At 31.9% G+C, this 10,062-nt stretch overlaps 1 protein-coding gene across 1 annotated transcript; it reads right to left on the bottom strand.

The window, feature by feature from the left end:
* Positions 1-969: 969 nt before the first annotated feature.
* On the bottom strand, positions 970-6,226 carry LOC105336661 (galectin-9). Its single transcript, XM_011441082.4, has 13 exons — positions 6,140-6,226; positions 5,458-5,522; positions 4,996-5,084; positions 4,405-4,726; positions 4,100-4,185; positions 3,813-4,008; positions 3,586-3,705; positions 3,363-3,445; positions 3,026-3,230; positions 2,741-2,860; positions 2,517-2,605; positions 2,129-2,333; positions 970-1,813 (listed from the first exon to the last, which is right to left on the bottom strand). Exons 2-13 carry the CDS (start codon positions 5,485-5,487, stop codon positions 1,697-1,699), a joined length of 1,662 nt encoding a protein of 553 aa, XP_011439384.4. The 5' UTR covers positions 5,488-5,522; positions 6,140-6,226; the 3' UTR covers positions 970-1,696.
* Between the last annotated feature and the right edge of the window lie 3,836 nt (positions 6,227-10,062).

Here is a 10,062-nt window from a genome sequence, read left to right as displayed (position 1 = left end):
TTTCGTGTTCGTTCCGTTCGATAAAACTATCACTTTCAATATTGTATAGTACACTTGTAACACAAAATGAACTGTAATTATTAGTATATGTAAGTATATAGCCTACAGGGCCTCTGGTCATTACTAGCTTGGTCATTTTTGACAAAGAAACCACTTTGATTATGATTATGTGAACTATGAACAGTTTCTTAGTCGAGGCAGGCTACTGACAGACAAGTTGAATTAAAAGGACAAGGACTACCAGCAGTCTCGTTTGAAGTCATCTTTTCGTAAGTTTTATGGTCGATATAACGACCTTATTAGCAAATACAGTCTTCCTTTGGGTCTCATGCTGACTGACGATTTTCATACTACTTGTTAGACCATAATAAATCATCTAATTGTCTACGGACTTTTCCGGGGTTTTTCTTTCGATTAGAATAAAGAGCACAAGGCGGGTGTGACCGGTCAGTAGAGAATGCTCAATCTTCCTAGGCACCTGATCCTCATTTATTTTTTAGATGTCCGAGCTGTACTTCTTTGAATTTGAATTTCGTTTCATGGATTTTTGAGATGGTTGACTGTTATTCTCATTTTTCATGTAAACCAATTAGTAATTACACAAAGAAGAAGATTAAAAAACCCAAAATAAACACTGTATTAGAATGAAATACCAATGCTCGTTTTAAAGAGAGAAATTCCAATTTAACAAATTTTTTTTGCCATAGATAATTGTATGGCATCAACACCTAGCAGGTTTGCTTTTAACGAAAACCAATCAATACAGGAGCTGGGTATCGAATTCATTCAATTCGATAGATTTATATATGATATCGCCTGGATTACGATAAAACGACACGTATATAAACAATTATTTGATCGAATTCATAGATGTATCTGTACCTTTGCCAAAGAGTCCTAAAAGAACACTGTAGACATGGTAACAAAATACGTACAATCACTTAGTAAATAAAAAATAAAAAGACCAAACGTAGTTTAACCTTTTATTGCATAAAATCAAAGTATAAAAGAAAGAATCATATGTATAAGAAAGATAAAACATATTCAGCTTTCGCCACAGAAATATACATTGACTTGCACTTTGTAAAGCATATACGTCGACTCGCATTTTATTAAACATGTTCAATCAACTATTGCAGATTACACAAACGTCTTTACATTGATTTGCGTGTTATGAATAAAAAGCAGCTTTTTCTTGGCGTCTTAAGCTCAACATCTATAGAAAACTAAAGGTGCCTACAAGTTTTTGAAAACCAGGATATCATTCTTTTAATAATGCTTCATATATAACAATAACTTTGTTTGATAAGCTGTACCGGGGCTTAACTGTCTGGTACATGATTTGAAAATTTACGTTTTTTAAACTGTCAATTTCTATATAATAAAAAGGAAATAAGTAATAAAATTTGGAGTTATGTCAGTTTTAACAAATGGAATATATCTACAATACTCACGGTCTCTCCAAAATTAGCATCAAACAAGCTCTTGACCACCACTTTAACATGATGTCAAATTGAAAATAAGTATCGGAATCACCTTTCCAAGTATTTGATATACAAGTAGATTGTCAACTGTTTCATTTTCCAAAGATATTTTTTAAACCATAAGTACGAAAAAATAGTTTAACAACTCTCTTGTCATAATGGTCCTAGCACCAAAACGACACACTGGAGCCATTAAATATCTTGATCATAACTTAAACAAATATTTCTGGTTCGTAGAAGTTGCAGTCTCCATTCATAAACAGATGCGTAATTCTCTCCAAAGGCAGGCGATGTTTGAATTCAATAAAGGATTGACCATTGACAAAGGTCTGTAAAGAAGATTTTAAAATTATATACTTTGATGATAGAATATAAAGATTATTTTTTTTGACAGACACATATTATAACATATTTCACACCTTTGCTTGTTACAAATCACCATTCAAGGTAGCAAATTGGCTGGGATCTTCTCATCTCTTAGTCTATTATTTTTAAAGACTATTTTGCTAATGAAAACTAAAGGTTCTCCATTGATTGACTGATGCAGGAAAACTCCTCGTAATTGAATATTATCTAATAATATATGCTTTCATATCTTAGTAATATTCAAATGAAAACCTCAATTTTTGTTCCCAAAGCCTTACCATAAATTTATCGTTATTGACGAAGAAAACAATCTCAGATGCGTGCCCTGAATCAAAAGGAAAAAAGGGAGTTTCCCGTTCTTCCTGACCCCACACGCCATTTTGACATGAATTTCGAAAGACTTGACGGTCACTTTTGCGAACATTGAAATGGAAGGCAATATCTCCACTTTCCTTCCCATCGCAAACAAAATTAATAACAAATCTGGAAATAATGATTAAAGTTTTGATATCATATAAATTAGATATATGATTGTTTTGTGTTATATATATAGTTATACTAAATTTAGACGTTAAATTTTGAGATAATACCCTATGATTAATCTTAACTAGTTTGATGATGTTATCCTTTAATAAGTTTAACTTTATCAGAAATAAAATAAGTTACTGTTGCCAGTTCTTTTTAGGAATTGCCTGGAGAGTAACCCAGCTCCCCGTCTGTAATCTTCTTGGTAACCACTCCACAGCGGGCGTTGTCTAATAAAGTACATTGTTAATATTTAGTTTAAAGTGAAGGCATTGGAGAGAGAGAGAGAGAGAGAGAGAGAGAGAGAGAGAGAGAGAGAGAGAGAGAGAGAGAGAGAGAGAAACAGAGAGAGAGAGATAATTTACCAGTTTCTTCATCAGAAGTGTCTCTAAGACGAATACTTTGCCAGATACGTTGACTGCTTTGATGTCTTCGATAGGACCTCGTACTTTGTACTTGGTAAGTGTTTTGCCATTTAAAGAAATCTATCAAAGTACAGAGATGGCCAGTTTCAAGTACGGCATACACTAATATGGCTATGTAAATAGTTCTAGTTTGCAGTTGCGTCTTATGGGGATTGATAATAAATAAGGTTGACAATGACATGTATATAGCACTAAGTTATTATGTTCTACTTGATGCATTCGAACCTTGAATTTCTTTTTCTTAGTTTCCACTTTGATTTGGAATGGTTTGCCGTAACTGAATTCACCAGGTAGAGTAACCTTTTCCTCTTCTTGCCAGGTACCCCCAATCCTGCTGTTAAGAACCATCTCACGAGTCTGTACTCGAGGGTTAAGGTGAAGGGCAATGTCACCGTCTACTGATTGCCCGTTTAGAAAATTCACAGCAAATCTTAGAAATTGAAAATGGTATAATGAGAAATTATATCACTGTAAATTTACTTGTGCTATTTATATTGAATTCGTAAATTATACTTGAGAATGCAACAGATTTGATCGATATTATACCAGTGCATATACATACACGTTTCCGTTTTCAGTTACCATTCCATTCAGTACGAAGATGTCTCCCTTTTCCAGACCAGATTCAACTTCCATCATAGTATACTTCACGTGAGGTAAAGGAAAAATCATAGGCTCAAGTCACATGATCAGAAATCGAGGGATGGTGAAAGAAGGAAGAAACAGGTGGGAGATAGAGAAGGAAAAACAAAGGAGAGGAGGAAGAGGGCAACTGAGACACTAACCATAGATCCTAGATATTCTGTCTCCAAAATATGAACACTACCTTTGATACCAAGAACAGAAATGTTGTCAGGATTCCCACGATGTGTGAAATCAACGAGGTGCTCATCATTTACAAATACCTGAAAAAAGTGTATTATAATCGTTGTTAACAAATTAATATGGTTTATCAAAATTTAAACATTCCGGAAAATCATCCAATTGTAGACAGAGACTACGTTTTACGTACTGTAAATTTGTCTTCCATTAGGACAAACGAAGCATCAAAGTACTGAAATGGAAGGAAAGGAAACTTTTCTAAGTATCTTTTTTCTTCTTTTCCCCAGCTTCCAAAACAAGAATTACTTATGACAGACTTCTCTCGTGGGCGAGGATTAAAATGAAAGTAAATGTTCTCTCTGTCGTCCATCAAATTTATCGAAAATCTGAAAATGAACGTATTATTCAAAGTATGTATTAGTTATGTGTATATACAATTTATAATTAATCAAACTCGTGATTTTCATGGATTTTTACCCGTCTTGTCCAGAGCACATGCCACGGATTCTGATTGTCTTTCCTATTTTTGATCCGCTAGGAAGTTTTGAAGTTAGTGGCATGGTCTAAATCAAGGAAAATAGTGGTGTCATTTAAGCGTGTAAATTTGCAGAATTATGTATTGTCCTTTATAAAAACCCTCATTTTTAAAAGCATTTTTTATTTAAATAAAATCCAAAAGGATTTTTTTATTTTAATAAATACTATGATAGTACTTGTTTTATTCATTTCTATTCAATTGTTAATAACGTTACAGTTTACAATAATAAAGAAATAAAATTTACAGGTCTGTTCTGATATATGACATCATAGTATACAGCTCCTTCTCGCAGAACGAGAAACTTGCCCTTCCTGAAGTCTGTTCTGTGAGAGAAATTTACAAAGGGCTTTCCATTGACCATTGTTCTAAAGGCATCGTTTGTTACTTCGATCATTAGAGTGAAATATTTCCCATTAGGAAATGGAAAGTACGGCTGCCATTTTTCTTCCTCTCCCCAATTTCCACCAATCAGAGCGTTTCGTACGCAAATGCCCTCTGATGGCCGGGGATTCAGATGTAATAGAATATCTCCATCCTCCTTTTTATCAGAAATATTGATAGCGAATCTGTTTAAAAAATCAAAAACAAAGGTTTTTTAATTCTTTCAACTACACTTTATCTTACATATTGAAAATTGTATTCCGTGGTTTATTTTTAATGTTAATTAATTTAAAGCTATTAAAAATTAAACCGATGAACAGGCATCTACATCTGTAACAACGATATTGGGTAACTACCATATAAGTCAGAAAGTTATTCTAACTGCAAATACCTCTTGAATGTTTATACACTTTTCATAATTTACTGTAAACTAAAAAAAACTATGGTAACTTACTGTTTTGTCCCCCATGGAACTCGACCTCTCACTATGATCTGTAAGCCCAGAAAAAGGCCTCCCGGAATCCAATATACCTTGTCAGTATCCTATACATGTATTTTGAATTATTATGTAATTTAAAAAATGTTTAACCTCGGACTAAAATAAAAGTTTCAATCATCTGCTTTAAAACGGACTACGACAGATAGCTAAATATCAATGAAATCATGGCAACTCGAACATATTTGACTTTTTGTTAATTTTTTCTTTACATTTTTGAGGAGTCTTCTGCTTAATAGATGGGTGTTGTCTAAGAAAATGCGTCGAAAAATCAACGTTACGGGAAATGATAGGTATGGTTCGTCTTCAATGACCTTCATCAACACGACATTTTTCCAAAAAGGTAATAAAAACCTTGTAAGTTATAATGTACTTATTGTTTCCCAATGTAGTTTCATTGCCGAGAATGAATGTCATTACCTTCCGTTCTCCAACCTCTCGAATTCTCATTGCCTCTTCCCGTTTTCCGGATACACACCTTTAAACTGGATAGATAAATAAGATTTTTTGCCAATTGATACGATATATAACTACCCAAATACCCATTGTGGCCAACCATACACATACATCTATCTTTTTCGGGTGGATTTATTTTTCGAATTATATTTGAATTGGCTTTTCAAATACACCGTATGCATCCGATTAATATCTTAGTTTGTCTCTATTGTAAGGTACAATGTAAGAATAGTATTATAGGTAATTGCTCGATTAGAGCTCTTTGAAAAAAAAACTTATGGGTACCTTCAGATCAGACATAAAATACAATTGTATATGGATAATGAAGTTATATTCCTTGTCGTTTTGTGTAACGTAATGATAATGTTTCTTAATTTTTTCTTCGTTTTGTTTTACAATTTACCATGTGATGATATAATTATGTATTAATTTCTATTTACCGAAAGGAAAATGAGGAACAATTACATTCTGATAAATGATAACCATTGATCCTCTCAAACATCGCCTTAGCTTATTTGCATGCGCTCAAGATCAAAGACAATTCATAGACTCAAATAAGTCAAAACCAAAAAATAGTAGACTAATAAAAAATATTAAACCACTAAAATTATTGTATCCGTAAACTGATCACAAACTTGATACTTACAATCTGGTACAATGTAGCTGACGGATTGTTAATACTATGCATAGAGAGCTTCCCCTTATACCACGTTTACGTAGTCACGTGACAGTATTGTTAATGGTTTATGTTTTCCTGTTTATTTACTAACGTTTAAGTGTGTTACAATTTCAAATCACATAAATTTCAAAAACAGGATAGGACATCCTAAAAAAGGTGCGTTTAACACACTACATGTATATTGCACGATCAACAGCACGTAATCTTAGACTACATTGTTTTAAATGAAATAATTTTTAATTATTATCATTAGAATTGTCAAGAGATATTTCATGCATTTAATAGTGATTTATTGAATGAAACTTTCTTTGTTCATCAAATTAAATTGAAGGATTCGGTTCCATTCTATTCTTTATGGATAAAAAAGCCCTAAATTTGTTTGTTATATAGTCATCTTTAATTTCTATGTTTTACCTCTATTAGCCAAATTACAAAAAGACTCGAGGAATTCCAATTTCTATTTTTAATTCTTTACTATAAGGAATCGCCAGTTTTGTTCTGTAATGGGGGGATCGGACCTCACCCGGATCTTGATCCGCAGATGGTGGGACTTCTAACCTCATTTGTATTCCCCTTAAGTGTTTAAGTTAAGTGGTTTTTAGTCTGTATACTGTTTGTTTCTTATATGTATACTGCACCTTATAACTCATGAATTGTCGGTTGTGATAAATAATCGTTAGTTTTATAATATTCACTTTAAAAACTGCAAAAATTGGATTATACAGTTCCCATTTTTTTTTCCTTCGCTAAAATATGAAAATGCGATGTTTTAAGCAAAATTTTATCTTCATCTTAGTCTTTATTTTGATTACAATTAAGATAATTATGAAAATAAAATCACAGTTGAATAAAGTGCATATTTATTAATAAATGAGATAGAAAAAAATTACTCTACATCTAGAAATCATAGGTTTGGTAATTTTTGTTACTTGAATGATGAATAATATAATTATGTTTATTTAGTTCTGAAATGTTCGTTCAATTCTGATTACATGAAATGATATGATATTTAAAGTACAAATAGTATATACCAAGTATATTCAAATTGGTGGAATAACAACTAATTGGGTAATTTGGGGGGGGGGTATTTTTACAAAAACACTTTTGCAGAAACATTTCTTGAATTTTAAGTGTATGTAAAAATTAGTGATGGATGTTCTAATACAATACTTTCGAAGTAACATTCTTGATATATTGTCTGTAGTTTCTATTCTTTACTGTATATTATAATACTACACTTTGATCTTATAAACTTTTTGTAAAGAATTTATGCTTCAAAACTCAACCAGTCAGATAACGGTGACACTTTCTTAAAATCAACAGTTGGAATATTTAGAACACCTCTCAATAACATTTTCTAGACCACTGATATTTATAGATTTTGTACTATATAGTAAAATAAATTCAAATTACGTATTCTTTGGGCTTAAGCGGGGTTTGCTTATTATTCAATGAAAAATGACAATAACGATCTGTCAACCATCTCAAAAATCGAAAAAACGAAATACAAATTCAAAGCAGAGCAACAAAGACCTCTAAAAGATAGAGGTTAGATCAGGTGTCTAGGAGGAGTGAGCATTCTCTGCCGAACGGTCACATCCGCAGTGCTCTTTGTCGTAATCGGGGAAAAAAGTCCTAAGACAATTAGGTGATAAATTATGGTCTAACAATTAGTATGAAAAACGTCAGTCAGCATGCGACCCAGTGGAAGATTGCATTTGCTGACAAGGTTGTTGTATCGACAATAAACATGGTGAAGGTATATTGCTACATAAGTAAGGAAACTTGATTATAGAAAAATTGAAGTCATCGCGTTTATCATAAAGTGTTGTTGTTAGGTTACCATCAATGTCCATTTCCAGTTAAATATCCAAATACGAAACAGATGACGCAACAGACTCTGTGGTATCTTTTATTTCAAGTTCACTGGGATATATCGAGTCGACGTAAGTATGGAAATAACAATTGTTAATTGAAAATACGTCGTCGATATACCTTAATGTTGGGTTGAAGGCTACAGCGAGTGTTTTTTTTTCAGGTACAAGTTTTTGAATAAATTCTGCTTCATAAGAATACCAAAATAAGTCTGCTAACAATGGGGCACAATTGATACCCATGGGAATTCCAACACACTGTTGGAAGACTTGATTTCCATAAAATAATGTCTTTTTTAAAAAAAGAGTTCGTTTCAAAATACCTTTGTTATATAAGTAAACATAATGCATTTATTTTAAGAAAATAGTTCTGTTATTCAAACTTTTAAATGGACAATATGTAATAAATTTACCATTATAACAGTTACTTGGTCTTAAAGGTCGAATCATGTGGAGTTGCCAGGGGTGGATCGTTTAATCTGATGATTCGCGCCTTGGCAACTACACATGATCCGACCTTTTAGATCAAATTACTGTTATAATAATTTACATTTATCAAATCATTGCGAAACTTTACATTGAAGAGCCAGTGCCTAAAAAAATATTTAGAATAATTAACGTAAGTATTTCTCAAGTCTAAAAGTCGGCTGATTCAACATCATTTGTCGAGTTGTCAAGTTATAAACTAATGCAGAACTCAGAGATTTGTCAATGTTTACATACATTTTAGGTTAATTGTTAAAGTTCTTCTATATATGATCGAGAGAACATTTATTTCAAAAGGCATATTGCCTGTTGTTTTAATAGATGTCAATGTATTTATATATACCAGGATGAAATACTTTTGAAAATTAAAAGTTTCACTTTTTCTTCGGTTTCCTTTTTCTATTTACAGGTTGAGTTTCCCTGAATGAAAACAAAAGATGATCTGTTTTTTTCTATTGATAGGTCTTTCTTAAAGAGAAATTCCATTATATCCATGTCACTTTGAATCTATTTAAAAAAAAAAAGGCTACAAAATATTTATACATGTACATATGTTAAACATCCAGTAGAAATGCACCATCAGCCATCAACAAATGAAATGCAATATTTGATACTCTGTGGGAACAAGATGTTTATAAAATCAGTTCAATAACTACGAACGACACAACAGAAAAGTGATTATGTAGAGTTCTTAAAAGAGTTCTGCTATCAGCTGAGAAAAATAGTATTTAAAATTCCTGTAATTTTTGCAATGATATATTTGAAACTGTACAGCATGATTTTGCAACGTACAAGAATATAATACTTATATGGAATGCACATAGTATACGTGCATGTAGTATACTGATATCTGAGGAATGCTATTAAAGTGTTTGGTATGTCTTATTTGTTGTATACCCCATTAACGAATATAACAGGATTCTAAACTTTGTTATTTTATATACAAATGAATTTTTATGTTTGAAACAAAATAAGACGCCAATATTTTAGGGATTCTACTCTATTGTAATAAAACTATATACTTAAAAATTATATTTTTGTTCAGAAATTAGAAATTGAAGAATACGATAAAGCATGGTTTCGATGGAATGGATTTGTTAACTCTCTAACAGTTTTAGATGTGGCTTAAAGTGCAACAATGATACAATTTATGTTTCTCTCTTTTGAATTTTATTTTTACTGCTTATTGTAATGTAATCATTTTTACAAATATCACAAGCAACTACTCTAACAATTTATCAATATTACAATATGGAATGTGTGTGGAAGTAGTATTTAAGAAACGAGACAGTAAGAATGTCCTGTGATTGATAAAATGTACAGCTAAAATGATCTGCTTAGGAGGTGAAGCTTGATTCCCTGTGCATCAACATCCAACATAACCATCGTTATTACAACTAAAGTCCACATTGTGATTTGTTGAAAAAAAAACAGACAATTATCTGCTTTATATATTCTCTTATATTGGCGACATCGTTAAAATATGGTTTAGATGAAATTAAATATCTTGGATAACATGAGAAAAAGTTA

The sequence above is a fragment of the Magallana gigas genome, chromosome 6, assembly GCF_963853765.1.
Source record: "Magallana gigas chromosome 6, xbMagGiga1.1, whole genome shotgun sequence".
In the NCBI taxonomy this organism is placed as follows: domain Eukaryota; kingdom Metazoa; phylum Mollusca; class Bivalvia; order Ostreida; family Ostreidae; genus Magallana; species Magallana gigas.
Note: the sequence above shows the minus strand (reverse complement) of the source record. Positions and strands in the feature narration are given on the sequence as shown.

Coding starts and splice junctions, on each gene's coding strand:
- LOC105336661 (XM_011441082.4), bottom strand. CDS start 5,487: ATGAGAATTCGAGAGGTTGGAGAACGGAAG. Junction 3,231..3,362: donor GTAACTGAAAACGGAAACGT/GTATGTATATGC, acceptor TCAATTTCTAAG/ATTTGCTGTGAATTTTCTAA. Junction 2,334..2,516: donor CCTAAAAAGAACTGGCAACA/GTAACTTATTTT, acceptor CATTATTTCCAG/ATTTGTTATTAATTTTGTTT.